Consider the following 22,603-nt stretch of genomic DNA (forward strand, 5'->3'; position numbering starts at 1 on the left):
ATTGATGAAAATTGCATACGATAATGAATGTCAATAAAAATGCCATTCATGATTGTTATTTTTGGTAGCACATAGTTTATTGACATTTTAAGTTGTTTAAATGCAAAATGGTATTTATGTTTAGAATTCCCTGGCGCGGTTCCAAATGGGCGCGCCGCGACAGGCAGTTTTACTGACAAGGAAGATATTAGTCATCTAAAATATTTCAACCATTCAAAAGATGTAACTTCAGTGAATGATACAGTTGCAATATGTATTTTTTCATCAACTACGTTTAGTTGATTCAATATATAAAAGTTTGTGTAGGACACGCGTTCTTTAATGTAATCGAATTGCAATAGAAACTTGACACTAAAGGAAATCCAAACTTGGAAATCGCTCGTTACCAAAAGACGTCAAAATATTCTAATATTATTTATATTATAGTTTTGGGTTGTAAATAAATTTAAATTGGTTTGCAAAGTAATATGATAGTTAGATGTATAAATTGATACGGCTTAGTGCGTAACGCGGTTTAATAGTTTTTGCCTTCAAGTTTAGATGTTTATAAATTAGGTACTGTTTGCAATATATTTGGGTAAGTAATTGAATCAAACGGATCGGCTCAGTGGGAAAATCATAAATTACTTAATCCTCGTATATCTACTACGTTTTATGGGCCTCGTATTTCATACTGGTGGTGTTACACCTATGTAAAGATACTGTCGTATGGAAAGAGTATAATTTATTTGCCAACTTTTTTATTTGTTAATTTTAGAAAATATCTATAGAAACGTTGTTTAAAATTATGTATAGGTTTTAGTTTTTTTAACCAGTCATAAAACTAGGTATCGTATAACATCGAGCACATTACATTTATTGGGATGTCAAAAAAATTATATAATGTTGGTCACATCAAAAGATAATTTGCTGAAATATGATACGAATTATATGAGAAGAAGCAACTGACAAAAATATTCATATTCAAACATAAATTGAGAGTTAAATTCTTAATTATTTTTTGGCTTTGGTTCGAATAATAAATTTCTATGTGTACCTACACAGTGTGTGTTAGCTACCCAAGTTTATATACACCAACAATTGTATGACTGATTTAATTTGTGATTTTCCTCGAGCCTAGTGTATAGGTATTCTAGTATATGTTACGATGCATACTAAGATGACCAACACACTGGAACCTTAATGTGCAAGCGTGGCGTCCATTGCCAAGATATAGATTTTTTTATGGAAACTAATGAAGCGTAGATTTAGATCAGCAACAACTATGTCAAATGTACTTGCTAGCAGACTTGCTTGGCAGTGAACGGCACGCTTCGTTAACTTGCATCGCTGTAGCCGATAGGCAAAACGGTGTAAAAGCTTGTATTCAGTAATTAGAAATGTTGAATCAAATAGAGTTATATTTTTGTTTAGGTGTTTTTCTCCCTAAATCTGTAAATAAGTTATTAGGTACTTCCAATATTGCAGAATAACACTATTCGGGCTAGTTTTGTTTTCATTCACATATTTAATTCAAATTATGTACCTATACCTACTAATTTTAACCAATAAAGCACTTATTTTATGAAGCTGTTCGATACTGGTTTCATTGTCACATGTGACGATTGATTGATTGTACCTAACTGAAAGCTAACAGGGTCATTATTATTTCACCCTAAATCTCGCTAGTTTTAAGGGTAGCAGTACCCTTCATCGTTTTATTTTGTACATCATAACACCACCTATAATTACCTACATAAAAAAGAATCATGAATGCGTCGCTGACTCTAGGAAAGAAATATGGATTAGGAAGTGAAGGGGTAATTAGGCCTTTAGTAAACTTATTTACCATGCGAAACACAGAAGCAATTTGACACTTTAAGTATATTGGTTTGCTATGACACCACTAAATCAATATTTATTACCACGTGGAGCCACCCACTCTTGCTATAGGAAAATATGTCGTAATGTGAGGGTCTACCATTTTTAGCTTTCTAGTCAATTACGTACTTGCATGGGAATACAAATAACAGTGACAGTCTTGTTACTTATACCTAAAACTTATACCTATAAAGGTAAAAAACGGTAAACCTAATCGTTTCTGAGTGATCTTTCTTCCTTATTGATTTTATAATTCGATAAAGAAATCTCATAAACTTGTAAGTAAACATGTAAAAAGTAGCTTTTTCAGTTGCTAAATATTTACTATACCTTCCAATATAAACTATTCCAACAATTTATTTTATTTTTATTCAAAATCATCAAATTTATAAAATTTTTAACTGGATGTGTTATTATTGACATTCTGTTTCTGCAACACCTGTAAAAGAAGAGAATAGAATACATACTGAATAGGTAATATAAAATCGTATATATAATTATAACAATAATATAAGCATAATAAGACACTGAATTTAGTACAGATATCGACAACTAAATAAACATAATATAGTGTGTATACCTGATTATAGGACACAGGATAGTAACAAATGTAGAATGGGTAATAATAATATTGTACTTTCTTGCAATTTGTACCGACCTTAAGTATTTTGTTATTTCCTTGAACGAATACAGATATCAGCAGGGAATAGATATCATATTTAATATTGTGATACTTATGTTATACAATAATTACGTCACGTATACCACGTAGGTATTCAAAAGCATGACCACGTAATTTGTTTAGTTTGTAACTAGCTTCGAACGAACGCACTCGTAACTATCGTTGTCATTCTGAACGCACTCTAACTAAAGTTAGTCTTTTATTTTGAACGCACGCGCGTTTTGACAACTCTTCGGACGAAGGAGCGTTGCGCTCCGCGTTTTTTTCGTTTTAAATTAATTTTACAGAGATTCTTTGAGTTGTGAATCGATTCCATACGGTAAGGCAGTGTCTGTGCAATTATAAGTGGAAACGTGACAATGAAGAAGAGATCTCATAACTAAATCGTCGAGTTCAACAGCGGGATTAGATCGAGCAAGTAGAACAAAATGGGTGAGTACGCCGGCAATCGCTATTTTCCTTTTTTATTATTAAGTGTATTACTTGCCGTCTATGCAAAGTATTTGTCGCCGTCAGATGCTTTGCTGTTAAACGAAATATTCTAATAGGAATCGTGTGAGCCGTTACCGCGCATTGTTTATTGGCAGAATTATCGATTTTTCTCATGCGTGCATTACTTCAGTGATGCCGACGAAATATTTTTTTTCCTGTTATTCGATGTGTTTAAACTATGTCTAGAAATGCCTCCAGATAATATGTATTGCAAATAATTAATAACTATGTCATGAAACTTGCAAGTTTATTTAATACGTGAATACGAACAGGCTTTGTTAATTATTGAAATAAACTTCATTTACACATTTATGAATTAATACAATGTTAAATTACGTAAGTGATCCTTTGGACCTGTTGCTATTACTCTCTAGTCGTATTGTCTGCTTTTGGCACTGTAAGAACATTTTTAAACTGCATAATTCTTGTACTAAACAAGTACCCACACGTAAATATTTTTTTGATGCAAATACTGCACGTAGTCCAGTAAGAGGGCATGGTAAGCAGTTAGCAGGAACATGGCAGGTGTTACATCACACCACCTGCTAATTACTGTGGCCTTGAGCATGTTCACTGTTCATTGTTAATCAGAACTAAATTATTGACATGGAAATGTTTTGTATTTTGTAAAAAATATTGTTATATGACAGTATATATAATTTTATTTTTGCACCATTTACTGTATTATGTTATTGATCCAAATATTTAAATTTCCCTATATTTTCCTTTTCTGAAAAAAAAAACTGTTATTCTGATTATTGATAAGGTTTGTACAATGTGCAAGTGACAAAATATATTATTATGTAATCAATAATGTAATTTATAAATATTATTTCAATTAATAATGAATTTGTGGAAAGTATTAATTTTGGAACTAATTTTTAATTAATAATATTCTTGAATATGGAGATATTCATAATTAACAAATATCCCATTAAACATTCTATTATTTAAAGTGTAAAATGTATGTCTATTTATTTCTGATTGGATTTGAGACATATTTGTATCAATATCTCATACATTTACCAATTGTATGTCACTTTAAATAAATTGATTGATAAGATAAAACTTATTACATTATATATTATTTAACACTTAATAAAGAAATATATCCTAATATTATATAGATACTGGAGACATTATTACCACACCTATAAATTAACTGTGTAACAGTCTTCTTGAAAGTAACACTTTACAATATTTTGTAAAGTAAAACTCTATTTATAAAACAAAATAATTAACAAAAAAGAAAATTTTATTTTAAATATCTGTATGCCCCTACTACTACTCTAGGGGATTTTCTTAGACCAGAAATATCATACACATTCAGAAATATACCCACACTATTATCACACCATACTACAGCATGATCTAAAAATCAGCAAACTAAAAATGTATTGTTTGGAAAAATACTTTTAATTCATGGGTAATTTTGGTTCAATGTTAGCAAAGTTAACAATGAGTATGTGGTCTATATTTAGTCTGCATTTAAATGCTGGTTACCATAGTGCATCTAGTTATTTAATGTCTATTAAAAATAGCTTAGAGGAAAGAATACAATATATAAATTATAGAATTTTTCTTTTGTGACTCAGAATATTTAAAAACATAGCCTATGTCCTATCTTGAAATCTCATCCAAATTTGATCAAAATTTGTTGTTGTTTAGCCTTGAAAGCTTAACAGACAAATATAGTTACTTTGCCATTTATATTTATGATGTTATGAGATCTAAATAAGTATTTATATTTTTGTGTAAGTACATACTTAGTTTTACTTGATGACCTTATAATTTCTTGAAGCCTTATCTGCGTGAGCAATGTCCTTAGACTAGTCTAACAAAAACTATTTTAAGTATTGTAATTTGAGACCAGAGTGCTAAGTTAAAATGAGACTTTATTAACATTGTGCCAAATGGTACATGATTCTATTAAAATTCACATGTATAGCTCACAAGCTGTATGTGTGAAATTCTCAATGACATGGGGGTAAAATGGCAAAAACGAGCAAACTTCAAATGTTTATGGCTCAAAATGTGGGTGTGTAGGTAGTGTAATATAAGGGGGATTAATTTGATCAGCAATAAAAAAATATTCCCTCTCTTTTTCCATGTTTTGATGTTATAAGTTTTAAACTGTATTTTACCATAACCATCTACCATGTTCAAAAAATCTAATATATATTTTTATATCACAAAATATGTAAAAAAAAATGATACATGCAATTGATGTTGGAAAAAGTTCTATAGAATTTCAATGATTATGAACAGAATATTTTAAATGATCGGGTTAAAAATATCTGATATGGGGTTAAGTTCAATAAATTGTAAAGATTGTTTCATACAACTAGACAATTAACTATTGACTGTTCTGTAGGCTATATAATCAACTGTTTCCATAACAAATTATTAAAAATCTTTGGAACTATAATTATACTATACTAGCTTTTGCCCGCGGCTCCACCCGCGTTATAAAGTTTGTCGGGCTAAAGTTTTTCGTTATAAAAGTCACGCTATATATTTTCCCGGGAGCCTATGTTCTTCCCAGGGTCTCAAACTGTCTCCATACCAAATTTTATCCTAATACGTTGGGTAGTTTTGAGTTTAACACGTTCGGGCAGACCGATGCAGCAGGGGACTTTTGCTTTATGATATAATTTTGTAGAACTTTTAAGAGGAACAATCCCGTCATACATTATTGTTGCATAACTTTAACCGTTTACGCAGCGCACGCAACAGAAGCTCTCAAAACTAATAAATTGTCCCCGTTTTTGCATCATGTTTCATTACTGCTCCGCTCCTATTGGTCATAGCCTGACGATATATAACCTATAGCACTCCAGGAACAAAGGGCTATCCAACACAAAAATATTTTTTTCAGTTCGAACCGGTAGTTCCTGAGATTAGCGATTACTGCTCCGCTCCTATTGGGCATAGCGTGATGATATAAGTATATAGCCTATAGCACTTCACGAACAAAGGGGCTATCCAATACAAAATGATTTTTTTAGTTCGAACCGGTAGTTCCTGAGATTAGCCATTACTGCTCTGCTCCTATTGGGTATAGCGTGATGATATATAGCCTATAGCACTCCACGAATAAAAGGCTATCCAACGCAAAAAGAATTTTTCAGTTTGGACCGGTAGTTCCTGAGATTAACCATTACTGCTCCGCTCCTATAGGGTATAGCGTGATGATATATAGCCTATAGCACTCCACGAACAAAGGGCTATCCAACGCAAAAAGATTTTTTTAGTTCGGACCGGTAGTTCCTGAGATTAGGCATTACTGCTCCGCTCCTATTGGGTATAGCGTGATGATATATAGCCTATAGCACTCCACGAACATAGGGCTATCCAACGCAAAAAGAATTTTTCAGTTTGGACCGGTAGTTCCTGAGATTAGCGCGTTCAAACAAACAAACAAACAAACTCTTCAGCTTTATATAATAGTATAGAAGTATAGATAATATAATATATAAATTAAAAAGTTGTATATACATCATTTTCTCTATAAGTCGTCGCCGTCAAATAGACCACCATTAAGGTCTTAAATTGAATAATCTTTATTTTCATATTGCACGCCAATGTCTAGTAATCATGCGAAACCTTCAAGAAGCTATGTAAAATACACCTGCCCAGGCTACAGAACACAGTGAGAATAGTATGCGATCGGATTGGTATGAGGTGTCGCTGGTAGGGTGCGGCAGGGCGGACAGGGCCGCGGCCGGTGGAGCGGCACGGTGTCCGGTGGCGGTGTCGATGCCGGGATCGCATGCTCCGTCGGCTGCTCCGGTTACAGCCATCTCGGGTACATGCACGCTCGTAAGTGCTACGGATTTTTTTACTGAATATTATAATCGTATGATTTTACGTACAAGTGTAGTCAGCTTACATGTGGAATCATCGAAAATATCCTGGGCTCAATCCGTTCAAGTTAAAAATTCAAACTTAATGTCCAGTGAGGCTCTCGATAGTGATAGCAGGCAATTACACGCTTAGAAAGGAATAAAATTTAACCCTATACGATAAACTACATAAAGTCGTTTAGATGTTCTATTTTATATTAATGTTCCGCACCATAAAGACGTACCATTGTGAAGTTATTAAACGAACAATAGATGCTTACTACGATTCCCATGCTACAAACTAATTATGTTACAATGTTATCAGTTCCAATGTCGTGCGTCTTGTAATAGTTTCCAACTCTGTTTTTGTTAAGAATGATATTCAGTAGGGTTAAATTTATTTGTATAGTCAACTCGTATAAGACTTTCTATATCATGCTTCTAGTTCCGAAAACAGATGTGCAACCAGTACATGTCCGTCTTTCACCAACGGTACTTCGGTCTTATGACGGCGCATATTTATTGATATGCGTGATGCAAGTTGAGGCTAGTTTTCAGACACATGTTTATTGTAGTTATCTTATGTGTTATGTAAGAAATACGTATAATTGGATGTCAATTACTTATATAATTAACAGGCTTAACAGAAATTGGTTCCTCCTTATTAGAACAGCGCCAGTGTTCCTGGGGCGTATTTTTTCTGCATATTCAGTCCAAGGTCTTCCTAATTTATTAAATAATATCCATTTATTTACAAACAACCACTAAGGCCTTTCAGGGACACGACCTTCAACAATGTAGAACACGACCAAGAAGAGAAGAAGAAGAGATCCTTTTATTATGTTCGTTGACGTTTTGTAGATCTTTTATACTATTCAAGAATTCCAAGAATATAGATTTGTTGCGGGCAAAAAAAGGAGGTATCATTTATGCATCCTGGTTCCACTGTGAAATTGCTGGTTGTGCATGTTTCTTCTTTAAGAAAGATCGCTTCTTTCGATTCATAATAAAATTAATTGTGATAATTTTTCCTTAATTATTTGATTTGTCGTAACAGTTTTTAACATTAGAAACGTTCAAGATGTTTGTAGTTTACCATTTTGTATCGTTGCAAAGATCCTAAAATGGAGTGGGATACGAGTAGGAGGATGATATTTATGGTCCAGATTTATATCATGATTCCCGAAAAATTATCTTTTTAGTTGTAATATACTTTTAAAGCTGTTCTTTAATAAAATAACTATGAGATATACCTTTTATCAATATTGTTTATTAAAATTCAATATAGAGCTTTTTTATATTAGTACATTTAGCTGTAGTAATATCAACGCAGTAGTGGAATATATATTATGTATTTGTCAAAACATAAGGCTGTTTACCCGAGCAGATATGATATCATCTCGCCATATTCATTCGGAGCACGCGTCACCAATGCTTTTTGAAGATAAAATCTCGACTTTCGCAAGTCATTTAAATAAAGACATTTTGTTGTCGACGTTGTTGTTGTAAAACACGACGTTTTCGGTAAATTTCACAGTTGTTCTCAATTTGCCACTTTTGTATTCCTACTGTTTTTGTTTATTTAACAATACGGCAGATGCAATGGACATTCCAGCAAATACATATGTGTTTGACATTTTGTTGTAAAAACGTACATTTTATAGACACTTCTTTATTTGGTTTTCACTGCGTGTCACTTGATGTCAGACGTCGGCCGTCATGTAAATGTTGTTATTGTAAACTGTTCTTAATCATACATATTCGCATTTTCCCTGTTGGGAAATGACCGTTTAGAAAAACGCCGCGACAAGCCTCTACGGAAACAGCTTTCGAATGTAAATTATACGGTGTGAAATTGTATGAAAAGGTTAATTTTCAGTTTAGAATGGTTTTAAAAAGGTTAATTTGTTGAGATCCGAGCCATTAATTTTTCTAGGAAAGGTTATTTTCCGATGTTGATTTATAATAACTTTCTTTTCTTTTCTCATAAAACTTTAACAATTCTTATTACTTAAATATCAATGATTTTTACCGGGCTTTAAGAATCATTTTCTGTTTCCCTACTATAAAATTGCTACAATCTAATACCATTTTATCTGTTTGCCATTAAAAATCTACTTTCAGTTCTAACATGTTGGCTTTATTCAGTATTTTTTTCTCGTATAATATTTTCAATAATTTCTGTTTAATATAAATTATTATATTCATTGAATATTACTCTATATTATGTATATCACTTGTGTACGCGAGTGTAAAGCGCAGAGGGCATTCGCACCGTTGGCCGTACTTTCCGAAAAGAAAGTGTAGTCGAACGTCTAAAAATACTGCTATACGCATTGTTTTACCTCTGTGTACTTGTCACATCCCGTCACATGGGTTTTGGTACATTACCGCAAATCTTTATGGGAAAATGTGCCGCCGTATTCTTTTACGAATCCCAAGGGTCGTAAGAGTTTGTTTTGTAAAAGTAACCATGTATTTTTACGATTCTGCGGCTTTGCGGTTCTAGTGAGGATCGTTTGAAAGTCGTCGCTATACCTTAACATTGAATTTTGTTACTGACTACACAGCATAGGATCTTGTTAGAAGCAAATTCCAAAGGACTTCTAGATTGAAAATTGGACATGAGTTAACAGTTTAGTAACAAATTAGTCCGGAATTTCTGCTGCGCTCTAATCCAATATATTAGATTTAGTTTTTAAATAACTTTACAGATTTCGTAGGTTTTATAGCATAGTTCTTCAATATGAATAAACAGTGACCATTACGTCTTTTATAATAAATTAACATTAATTGTAATTCGGAGCAGTAAGACACATGTTGCAACAACTCCATAGTCGTCATACTGTTGATATTGGGGTCTCTCCTCTCGGGGATAGCGTGTAATTTATATTTGCAACACAGCTGCACGCCGATACAGAAGTCCTACCAATGAATCACGAAACAGGATTAAATCTAATAACATTACATTATGCGCTTCACTTCATGCCGTGTCTATGCTCACTGATGCTTATTATAGCAGGATATTTTTTCTATGATCGGATTCCGAAGTCACAACCTGCGAATGGGTTACTGGAATCCCCCGGCTTAGCGAGTGCAGAGACCTGAAGGAAAGTTTGGAGGGGATGTCTGGGGAAGAGAAGTGTGGGGTAAGGAAAAAGGAACCCTATTAGGATGGGCGGAGAGGATAAGGCCAGGAAATGCTCGACTGAATCACTTAAATGATAAAATCCATCCACAGCTTGCAAACTGATATGAGGAACATATGAGTTACATTTTTTCGTGGTTGTACCATCAGGGAGCGATAACAAGAAGTATATATACCCATCCCCCGTGAGAAGAACAAAATTCGTACCAAACAAAACCTTCAACCAATATTTCTATTAAATAAAATGCTAATTAACAATTTCCAGTGAGTTGGTTTATTGTACAATGCTGTCGGAGAATTAGTTATAACGGTCTATTGTTCTGTTCAGTTTCGTAACTACTAACTAAATGAGTTTCTTTGTTTCGGCAAACTAACTCGGTCCGCCCGGCTACGCCGCTCACCGCCCGTTGCATTATTCCATTACAAAGAGGAATGCCCAAGTGACTATGGGAGTTAGAATTTGTTATAAAATTATGTCACAATGAAATGGCTTCATATTAATTCACCAAAACGTTGTTACTTATTTGGTTATGATTGAAATGTAGCGTATTTTGCGGTAATTATGTAATAATTTAAAATTGTGGAATTTATTTTTTACGCAACAATTCGTAAAGCCTCATTTCGTGTGATATATTAACGTTAATAAGAATAAAAATACAAATCTTGCATGTTTTAAGAGTGATGGAGGAAATAGGTTTGAAACAAAATAGTTTCCTGAGAGTGACGAAGTTAATAGAATGACGCGAACTTATAAAACTTTTGACTATTTTCGAGAAGATTTCCAACACAAGCAATAATATAATTAAATTACATACTGAAATTATGTTTAAACATCACGGCAGTCAGTGTCTACTTCCGTAGTGAAACGCTTAATCATTGAGTTGAAAGTACTTTATTTCCATTCGTGCACTATTATAGCAAGGTGACAAATTGGCACTTATCGTGTCTTGATTGCCCGATAACCGGCTCCAAAGTGCCTATCGCCAGGGATATCGATGCAAGGATATTTAAACGTCTTAAATGAAGACATTAAGGGAGTGAAGGGTTCAAATATTTACAAAACGCGTACATTTTGATTAGAGTAGGGAAGATGCTTTGTACGGCATGTCTCTTTCAATAATGACTTATGAAATTTAAAAGAATGTGAGCACCAATACGAATTTATCAAACTGGTGGATTTGACATAAATATGACTTTAAAGCATTATAGGTGTTTATGTAATATTTTCCTTTGAGGTTCCTGACGTGAACTTTTGCTCGGAGTTCTTGCATGATAGCATCGAATTATCGTCTTATTCTTGAACGTAAATTACAATAATTCTATTTTAGTTTTAATAACGCTTTGTTCTCTCAAATGATACGGTTGTTGTTGCTTGCGGCTACGATGTGGCGTGATTACTTCCTAATTGCATAGTAGAGTACAGCGTTCAAATACGATTTCTCAGTCTACAGACATCGCTCGAAATCGGGTATGTTATTTGTGCCTTGTTACTGAGCCACGTGATTCGCGACTTGCAAATGTTTATGTAACTATTCGGACTGTAGGTACTTAATCGTTATGACTCAATTACTATTTCCCAAGTAAGATATATATTATGTTATATATTTTAAGATTAGTAGAGTATAAAAATATAGAGAGCAATTAGTGTAGGTATCAACCATAATAGTACGTTTAATTACAGGGTTTCCGTTGTTTCTCATATAGTTTAGGCTAGATCGTAATAATAAATTAATGTTTAAATTTAAAGATAAAAACCATATTTTTTGACGGCTGGTATTGTTAAACCTACATTACTGGCATCTTTCGTTCATAAAAGAAAGAAAAAGTGTATGTAAATGATATGTATGTGCATATGTGTGTCCTTTGCGCAAGACCATTATCAACACAGGTGTTGATAGTACATAGTACTTGCGTTTTCTATACATTATTTGTAAGCGATACAAATGCATCAGGTGTTTTTAAACATTGCGATTGGCGACTTGGTTTCGATGTTGTCATACTTTAGAAACCAGTTTTGATTTTGACCGCAATTTCATTCGCTATTTTAGGAACTTATTATATAACTGTTCTAGTTATTTAATTGGTCGAGTGTTAAGTTATTTTAATCTGTTTGTGAGAAGTGGGTTAATTCTCTTTTTCATTTGCTTTAAAAGTTTATTGGAATGATCGTTGCATTATATCATGTTCATAGGAGTAGGTAACTAGCCAAAAAGATTAAACAAAATTGACCGACTTTTAATCTAAACGTAGATAATCATACATTTTTTTGTGAGTTTAAAGCATCGTAATTGGGTATTCATTGCCGCCCTTCACGTCTAAACATCTTCAGGCATGTGCAAATGAAATACTATAAATGATAACGATATAACATAGTTAAACTGAACAATTAAAGTAATAAACAAGGGAAAGCGGTTATAAAACATTCATTCACTTAATTCATGGGAACTAATTTTGGGAAGGCCTATTTTCACCAGTGGAATTCATATGGCTGATGATGATGATAAAATTTGATAACTGTGAAATTTTAATGTGGCGCAGGCCGCAGTGGAATATCATGTGAGTTATGTAAAAGCAGCTTCGAAAACATACGCGGTCATTACTTTTACTTTCACTTGAGTGTTGAGGTTCAATGAGTGGCCGGCGCACATCTAGCGTAGATACTGACTGCTACCGATCGCTTTACCTACGGATATAAGTATCTTCTATGGGAAAGAAATATGGATTTAGTCAGTCGCAAGCTTGACAAATTTTATTCGCATTTAATAGGTACACCAATATTAAATAAATATTCTCATATACGATACGGTAATAGATTCTGTTGTATGATATTGATTATTTTAAATTATCATTAACGAGTTCAAGAAATAAACAGCAGAACATAGGAATTGTATATCCATTTCTAGGTATTGTAAGCTAATCATCTTTACAAAAATTATGACTACTTTTCGGTTATTACTACTTAATTAATTCGTCCTAGAACTTCAGCGATGCTGTTTCTTAGTACGATTACACTTCTTATTTAGTTTTTAGTGCGAGCGATTGACGTCCCTATCGTACCCGTATACGGTATCCGATAGATCTATTAAAAAAATTACGCTCGCGATGTCAAGCTAGTATAGATTATAGATACGCGACAACTATCAATACGCTGAGTCAGCGTATGTTAATTTAGATGTTAATGTATGTGATATGTGGGTGAAGGCGAACCGCCGCCATCGGTTCAGCTCGCCGCTCCGCGCGCCGCCACATCGTGCGAACTATCGCGACCGGTTCTCGCGGACGCTGTAACACAATTACTATTTATTGCCAGGTGGGTGTGGTGCAGCCGAGTAATCTGCTCGGGACAATTGTGTCTGTTACTGCAGAGTATTTGAATAAGTATATGTATGACATTTAATATGATATATCAAGTAGATTGGTACCATAATGGTAGCTTTCCGGATTCCTCGTGAGCATTTGCTACTTTACATACGAAAATTGAGCGAGTTTTGTAACAATTTAGTTGATACAATAGTCTTTGATAGCTTCTTCAGTAAAATTGTTCTTAGTAACACATTCTAAATATTGTATAAACAATAGCCCATACCTAAAATCTACTGAATGGTTAAGGAAAACCATAAAGCTTAATGAACAATATTTTATGCAAATTGCAAGTCACACGTACGTTTTGCATTCGCTGTAGACGACAAGCATTGGAAGTTACATAATAATTTAAAACATTTAATGTCTACACTGTATCCAAATTAATCCTCTTAATTTATTGTTAGTCTTATGCTAACACTTATGTTATACTTATACATATATGTATTAATTCATTCGCCATGTGTTTTCATCAAAATGTAATGCGATTGGCGCACGCGCAATCAAGCTCGACTGTAATACGCCCTGATAAGATAACCTGCTAGTCCACCACTTCCCCGACCACACTTAACTCTGCGCGATAAAGGCACTCTTGTTACGCATATATTGCTGGTTTAGTACTACACTTATCTTATTTTATTTATAGGAACGCTCCGTGACTGCGTAATGTATTGCCGAGCCGCAAATTATTCAATCGGCTTGCAAGGGATCGCGACGTTCTTTTGTACCGCTAATAACTCGAATGTTCCAAACAATTTGTCTATAAAGCCAGTTTCGATTAGTTTTAGTTCGGTTAAAATAAGATATAACAAATTAATACAGGATACATGGAAACTTTTGTTTCACCTGCTTTTTTCTATCGCGGGGAAAACGTGTTATCGTTACCGCCGCTGGAGGGATGAGTGGAAAGGTTGTAGATTTCGTCGGTCTTACGATCCAATGTCTACACTCCGGAATATAGCATCGTCCGAACGAGCATTGAGTCGAGTCCCTAACTTACTGCACAGATTCACACCCGCATACTGACCAAAACCCGCAGTGGCCTTCGGCGCGTACGAGACGACCGCGATATCCTGCTGCACAAAAATAGCTGCGCGGAGCCGTTCTGGACGATGTCGCCTTACGGCAAGAGGGGGCTAAAGGAGCATCAGAATTATGAAAGACTTCTCGCCCCACGACAGCCACAAGCCCTATTTAGCCGCCTTTTACGACAGTCAGGGGATGCTGTGGTGGAATTCTCTAGGTGCTTCCGAATCCACAGAGCATTCGTTCAACCTGTTGCGTTAACCTATAACTCTTGATGGGGCATTTGATTTTTGTATGTCAGAAGATTTGGTAAAGCGAATGAGACAAACGCCATGGTTTTGCGATTTTTTGTCAATTTGATTTTAATTTGACATTCTTCTATTGATCAAACTGTCCTTGGGTTATTTAAAGAAATATATCTTTTTGATTTTATTAAATGTTTATATTGACACGTTAGGCTTTTTAATAAATTTATTCACTATTTCTCCGCAAAACAGTCGGTATACGACACACAAAAGAGTTATTTTTACAGGTTTTATGTCATCTTTACGGATATTCTTTGTAAGCTACTAGAGTTTATCTCAAGTCTCAACGGATGGTGTGGATTTATTGCCGTCCCACTATCGAGCTTACGACATCTCCTTTAATGTACGAAGTTTGTGTTTCGCAACAATGACCTGGTTCTTTAGTAATTGTATACACAGACCCTCTATGTTCTTGTTTTTATTTGAAAGGTAATAAACACTGCAAATAAATTATTAGTCCCAATATATAACCTTCTAATTTCAAAATATTTATAAGAAGATACAAAAATCCGGTTTGTTGATTGATAAAAGTATTATTAGGGATTTTATTTAATATCTTCGAGGTGTCGAGAGTGTTCAATAAACTCAATTCGGAATTTCAATGTATAAATAATTAAACCAATGTAACTCTGTTGAGTAAATAAAGTCCTACGAGAAACTCCTCTTCTGTACAGTCATCGTCATTGATTTTCGGAATCCTGAGGTTAGCCCCGGCCTCTAAATGTCATCGCAGGTATATTTTTATGAGTCTTTTTCACAACATTCTGGTAAAAGGTATCCGCCAGTTAACAAAAGACAGTTAATGACCAATACACTTGTTTACCATTCATTTGGAAGCTTGACTCTTGTATTTGGTCGCCTTATATTATATTTCACATTTACCGTTTACTTAAACACTGAAAAAGGCCTTAGAGCCTTTCTTATTAGGGGTAATTATCCCCGCGAGGGTAAATCGGCTATTTGACGGAGGTATTTAAGAACCTAATTAATGATTCGTAAAATAAAAAAAGTAACAGGGCTGAAATTAAAATTGTAAGGCTTTTGTGCAATTTATGATCAATAAAGATGTTTATATTTGCTTGTATTGTTTGTTTTGATAACATTTTCAAGGTGGGGTAAAATTAGTTTTCCATATGGACCACAGGGATAGCAATATTAAAAAGGTTGGGAACCACTGCCTTAGAGGAATAGAAGACGTAGAAAGCTGGTGAGATGACTAATTTAAGACCAGACAAAATGATTGACAATGCCTGTTATCATTCAGGCTAAACGGAGTGCTGTGGGGTCGATACTCTTTATATTCTAAAGTGAGAAGCTTTTAGTATGCTCTTGCGAATTTGCATTATTCAAATCTTTGTGTGTTAACAATAGTATATTTGTAAGCATAGTGAGAATTTCTTTGACGTCATTATGTAAATATTACCTCTTTAAGATACATGCTAGCTGGACATCCTTCGATAGTCATTAGAATTGTACTGATAGGAAAAACTAATGTAAATGCAACCTTGTGTACAGTGGGCGCTATCCGGGCGGATATAAATTATGTCTTACACCAGCCAAAAATTAGATGCAATTAATTATTACTGGTGGTAATATTGTTAGTATTCTCGACGTCTTGTTTTAATGATAACCAGACTCAACTTATGTTTTCAATGTTATATGTTGAAACTTTACCGATGTAGGCAATTGTTTCACGAATTTAGACTGTTAGTGCTAGATGTGTTGCACAATATTTGGCTAAACCCTAAATAGTTAGAATATAATCTATAATATTTCAATAGACGTTGTTCCAATGTGACTCAGCGCCGGTCAACAACTTTGTCAGAATTGCAGTATGTATTATTAATCGAACCAATTTTAGTATGATTTTACATAAATATGTGGGATACAGATCTTTAAGCATAAAATTATATATAGCCAGGTTTAACTAGTAGGCGGAATAAAGCTATACGACGCAAAGGAAATGTTTAAACAAGTCAGCAATCTACTTAACGCCATTGACTTTATGCATCAATCCTGAATACTGGTTTGCTGACAAAGTTAATTAAACGCTACCCTAGAAATGTGATTTCTCGTTGCCCTTTCACGTTTTATATAAGACCGGTTAGTTGAAACCGGCGTGGTGGTTTTAAATGTTAAAATATTCGTACGAAAGATTAATTCACAAAATCTTCAATTGTTTTAGTGTTTTAATATGGATAACAGTTAAATCAATGCTCTAACGTTTATGGTTTGCAACAACCCGCAATTATATTATAAGCCTATGCCATTATTGTCAGGATGATCGAGTATGGAAAATACATATAACACATATTGACAATTTAAGGAAGGTCATTAGTTAACTACGGGAATCGTCAGTGACAGGCGAAACATCCCGGAGCGCAGGTCGGCGATCCCGGAAGCAGCCGTATATAGCACGTCGCGGTCCGTCGTGGCGCCGGCACACCCGCGTCTCCATACTGATTGGACACTCGAAACTATTTAACACTAACAACTCAATTGTACAAGGCCTGGTAGCTTATTTGTTAATGGAAAAATTGAATGGAAGTCAAGCCCTACAATTGTTGGTAGGAAATCTGGTAACGAAATAGCTGTATATTGAAGAGGTGTTGTAGTAAGCATCAAATCAGTACTTAGTTTAAAACATTCCATTAGTCGTAAATTTCAACTCAATCTATCACTTATGCCATCTTTGGACGGTGAATTATGACGTTAGACATTTTTTTTTTGTAGTTATCTCTAAAATTACTTTACCAGCGATTATATACCAGCAAAGATTGCAGAATATACATGGAATTCGGTCGTACGTAAAGATTTGTTTACAGTACTGATTTAGAAAATTGACGAATCGTGCCATGTCAGCTCTGGTTGAGAATCTCACGATTGTGGTAACTGCTGACGCACGAATCTACAGCTTATGTAATTCGTGTGATAATATTTTAGTGTAAAGTCTGCCGGAAAATATGAATAATAAATATTGAAATTGTTTATATCAATAAAAAAATTATGCGAGTTCTTTGTTTGCAGTATTACGAAACACGAGCATTATATTACACAAAAAAAATGTAAATGAACTAATAAATGCACGCTTTTGGATTTTATTATAAATATTGGAATATCGCTAATCACTGGCCCATTTGGAGAACGAGTTTGTACAGTTACACAGCAACAGTGGGACGAGATGTGCGTGGTCGCCAGCATGTCTGGACGTCCCGTCTGTCCGGTTGCGCAGTGGTTGGTACACGTGGTGCAAGCCCGGACCAGGTTGCGTCACAACACTCGCTCTTTCCACCGTTGCAGCAATTCTCAGAGACTCGTAAATCAACTGCTGGAGTTTCCCTTACAATGCCGTCAGAAACGTTTCGTTGAATATTGTATACGCTTGTTTCAATGTCTTGTTAGCCGGCCGTTGTCTGTTGTTAAATTAGCTTTCACGTTGTTGTACTACAACTATAGCTCTGTTGTCTGATACCATTTTTGTAGTACCACTTTCGCTATGTAGTATCTAAAGAATACAGTAAGATTTGACACTGTTCACCGGTTAAATGCTATAGTTATCAGATTTCCTAAAATAGCAAATACCATCCATATTAGGTGGACCTTTCTAAATGTCAATATTTGCACTAGAAATGCGTCGGAGCGATAAACAGTATGCGACCCGTACTTTCCACAACGCGGTACTCGTTAATAACTTCCCCGATAATCGCGTCGCGTTGCACTCGCGTAAATTATCCCGCGCTTGTCACGCGCTCAACTTTCCTATGTCAGCCTTAATTACTGACCTTAAGGCGGCGTTTAGGACTTAATGCAGTTCTGACATCTCTTTTAATGGAACTTGACTTGGACTTTGAGATTACAAGAGATTGTAGTGTCTTGATTATCGAAGGCGATCGTACTGTATATTAGTCACTATGGTATACAGCTAATGCCTATCATACGAATAAATTCATATATGAAGCCGAATGTAAAAATGAATAGTCGCCACTGATTTTTTGTTTATGTTATGAGCTTTCTTTATCAAAGACTACACAATGACTTAGAACTGCACGTCATTTTACCATATAGAGAACCATCGCCTTAATTCAATATTCAGCGGCGGTACGCCCTTAATCACGTAGCCGTTTGTGCAGCGCCCGCACTCCCTTCGAACACCATTCATCAAACATTCACAAAGACGGCGGGCGATCGCACACGATTTACAAGCAGCACTTATCGTAGTATCTTTGGCGAATTCCAATCGATGTTTAATGAGGCTTTCTAACGAGGCGATTGCTTGTTGAGTAATTAGCGACTGCCGGGCACAGCACACGGGTTTATAATGCCTTCGGAAACGGATATGGGAGATATTTATAAACATATTTCATGTGTTTTTTGGTGGAGTTTAGCATTGTTTCATGAAATGTCGGTTTGCTTAAACGTGGTCTAATGGTTGATGATACCCAATTTTTTTTTATGGAACTGGTTTTCCGCTAATAAGTTGGTATTTGCTTTACTATATTGACAAAATACTGTGGAAAACCTGATCAAATAAGTGGAAAAAAAATGATCACAGTATCCAAAAATTCAGAACTAGTCATGTTTTTTGCTGATAGTAATGTAATTTAACTAGATTATTACTAAAGATTATAACGAGGGAAAAGGAAGGGGTTAGTGTGAGTAAACCGTAGTTGTTTCCTGTATGGAATTGTGGCCATTATTTCATCATTAGTGTTTGAATTAACAATTTCTCTAGAATTTTCTAATAATTAACCAAGTCAAATATTTCTTCGTTCTTTCTTTAATTTATTTCCTGTAGATGGAGGTTAATGTTTCTCCAAGTATTCCTTGTAAGATGGATCTATAGTTATTATGTTTTAATACCAATATGATAATGCGCCATGGCATGCAAACTAAATAATTCTCAGGGGCATTTTTCGTAAATTGCAGAAATAAAAAAAATACAAAACAGTACGTGTACGATACGATGCAAAAATTAAAATAATACCTACATATTTTTTTATTTTTATTTTAGTTGCTTGCATCACTTCAACAGTGCGAGCAAAATAACAAAAAATATAGACTAAAAGTTAGCCTAGCACGAAAGGTACACACAGTCAAGCGTGTTCTACATTGTATGTGCCTAATCGAGGTTTGAAAAATACCATTAAAGTTATAGAGATAAAGAAAATGCCTCTACAATTCTTATTAAGTATGTATTACTCGTGCTTTGTGTAAAATTCGAGTCGTCGTAGCAAACGTTTTTATGAAAATAATCACACATTCATAGTGAAAAATATGTTGGCAAACTTGCTACTGTATATAAAGAGATACTAGTCTTATTAAGACGCAGACCCCTACTGCCGAAATGTTCCGACATGCACCGATGAACACTTGTTCGCGGATTGTGACGTAACGTGCACTAAATGTATGCACCGCGCTGTTGAGAACGAAATGAGCGCAACGAGGCCAAGGCAACGAATAAAGATACAGATTTGAATACTATGTTGCACTAAGGTAAAGTTTTGACCTTACCAGATTAGATTTTATGAAGACTTGTTTGATAGAGACCGGGTGCTGATTTCTTTTAGCGATGCTGCGTTATTTCTTTTTGTTGTAGAGCTTCGTAGCGAAATTTATTTGTGGCGTGATTGAGCTAGTTCTGTAGTGCAAGTTTCACTTAAAAAAAACTTGAGCTTTTCTGTTTCGTTTTGTACGGCCAGTGAGATTGGCAGGTCGGGGACACAAAAAATCGATACTCTACAGTCCACTCCCGTTTGCTTTTCTTGAAGGTCGAAGAACATTACTATTATTTGTTCAATTCGATTTTTCGATTTATTCGTAAACGATATAACAATAACTTAAATATTTTAAGTTCTTAGTCATTGTTTTTGTTTTTCGACTGCACGAATGCTATCATAAGGTTAAAGTTTAAACGATTTCATTCTGAGCACCACTAAATACAAGCAAAACAATACAGTGTCATTTTGACATTGCGTGTATGTATTTATATGGTACCTACATGAATGAACATATTAATTAATGTTAAAAAGTAGATAATTTATTTTAAAAAGTCTTTAACATATCTTGTACTGGTGCGAAATATGACATCAAGTTATGAATGATTAACTGTCGTGTAAAAGACGGCAGAAGTAAACGGTGCGATACGTAATGCAAGTATATTAGTTTCAGAATACGTTCAAGCGTTTCTCTACCAGGACTGGTGTACGGTAGATGGACCACTTTCACGGAATGGCTGGTGGTTTATTGCGTAATTACTGGGTACAACACTCGCAAGTTAACTAGCAATCTATATACCTTATTTGCACATACGTCATTATCAGACTTGACTTTAGATGGCAGACTTATTGTATATGAATGTATTTGTAAAAGTTTATCTTAATTATGATCATTTGTAGCTATATACAAATTTTTAATTTTATTTAATATAGTTTCTGACAGGAAAGAACAATTACATGATTAAAATTCTTAACGTACACTGAAGGAGTTAATATAGATAGAATATAAAATTATCGTATACCTATTAGTGCCCCTGTGTTTTGCGACCAACTTATAACGAGTTCATTACAAAGGCATTAGAATACGGTTATAGCCTGTACCTCGCCATACTTTAAAATTGCAAGATGTAATTTCAGAGAGAAACATTGTTAACTTTCGTGTTCAATACGTTTTTTCGGAATCTAGTTTACATTTCTTATACCTCAATTTATGTAGAGTTCAGACCAGCTCGTTATTGTAATGTCAAGTAGCAATATTGTTACAGTGGGTTATTGCCATTGGCATTGTTGTCCCTCAGTGTGATTGACTCGTCTAAGCTATGTCGCCACGGCTCAGTGGTCACTCACAATAAAAACTTTTTACAACTTTACCACTTTTGTTTCTCCTCTAACGTTTTGCCTTTTTTGTATTTTTCTTCCAATACCCGTTTCCAGTGTACTTACAAACTTATTCTGTAACGTTCTTGTAGCTGTTTGCAATTTTAAGGTGACTAATATAATAAATTATTAAATGAATAATATTACTTAATTTGACATTATGTAATTATATATTTCTCAATCAGACCGCCCAATAACAGGAAATAGTATTATTTCCCTTTTAGCCAATCTGCGGTCGCGTTACAATTAACGATGCGGTCGGCATGTTGTTCTACTATCGACAGTATTAAATGATATATTTGTAACCGGAATCCATTAGTAATAATTATTAGTGCTTTGCGTTATAGCTACCTTGCGAAATGCATTGCTTCCACGGCCCGCTTCATGGGCCGGTGACACTGTCGTTCCCAAAAAATTTCCCACGGTGAGTCTCAGAGACAATTCGCTGACCATCGCATCTCGACTTAAATTTTCGAAAGCGGGCTTTTTTGTCAGCCTTAAATGCGACAATACCGTGTTTGGTTATGGATCGGCGGAGTCGCATTGATTATATTTAATGTCGCGGTCGTTCTTTCGAGACCGCTTGGGTTTCGACTTTAACTTTTTATCCACTCAACGCTGTCAACATAAATGTATTTTAATGCACCACATTACTATAGTTGCGATCCTTCGAATTTCGGGTGGAGGTTGCTGAGCCGACATTCCAGCCTTCTAAATTTAACTTTTAAATTAATGCTAGGTCCTAGTACAATCTTGGTGTACGTTCATTGGCGAAGGTGACGAAAATACCTTGACATCGAAATTATACGTAAATATGACCAAGTAAAAATTAAGTATTTAGTCGATAGTGCTCTGCCACAAATTGCGAAAAGCTTACACGGGTTCAACGACCATAAATTGTCCTTGTGATTCTTTGTATAGGAAGTGAAGCTTTATTTATAGAGGCGCGTTGTCGTCGCGAGCGCCGTGCGGGCGCGACGCGTGGTGCGCGCGCGCTCGCTGCGACTGCGTAC

General features: G+C 34.9%; 2 protein-coding genes and 1 long non-coding RNA gene across 4 annotated transcripts in view; 2 read left to right on the forward strand and 1 right to left on the reverse strand.

Moving 5' to 3' along the window:
* Positions 1-22,603, forward strand: part of LOC115439744 (mitoferrin-1) — a 181,615-nt gene that overhangs the window by 48,378 nt on the left and 110,634 nt on the right. The window lies entirely within an intron of this gene.
* Positions 1,453-22,427, reverse strand: LOC119189702. Of its 2 annotated transcripts, none has more exons than XR_005112555.1 (2): positions 21,942-22,427; positions 1,453-2,299 (listed from the first exon to the last, which is right to left on the reverse strand). It is a non-coding gene; the product is annotated as an uncharacterized LOC119189702 (long non-coding RNA). The 2 variants fall into 2 exon arrangements; XR_005112556.1 differs by lacking the exon at positions 21,942-22,427 and adding an exon at positions 2,519-2,649.
* Positions 2,701-22,603, forward strand: part of LOC115439741 (actin-binding LIM protein 2) — a 94,259-nt gene continuing 74,356 nt past the window's right edge. Inside the window, exon 1 of the mRNA XM_030163720.2 lies at positions 2,701-2,974. Coding sequence (XP_030019580.1) covers positions 2,971-2,974 — 4 coding nt within the window. The 5' untranslated portion in view covers positions 2,701-2,970. The remainder of the gene's footprint in view (positions 2,975-22,603) is intronic.

This window comes from Manduca sexta, chromosome 18 (genome assembly GCF_014839805.1).
Source record: "Manduca sexta isolate Smith_Timp_Sample1 chromosome 18, JHU_Msex_v1.0, whole genome shotgun sequence".
Taxonomy (NCBI): domain Eukaryota; kingdom Metazoa; phylum Arthropoda; class Insecta; order Lepidoptera; family Sphingidae; genus Manduca; species Manduca sexta.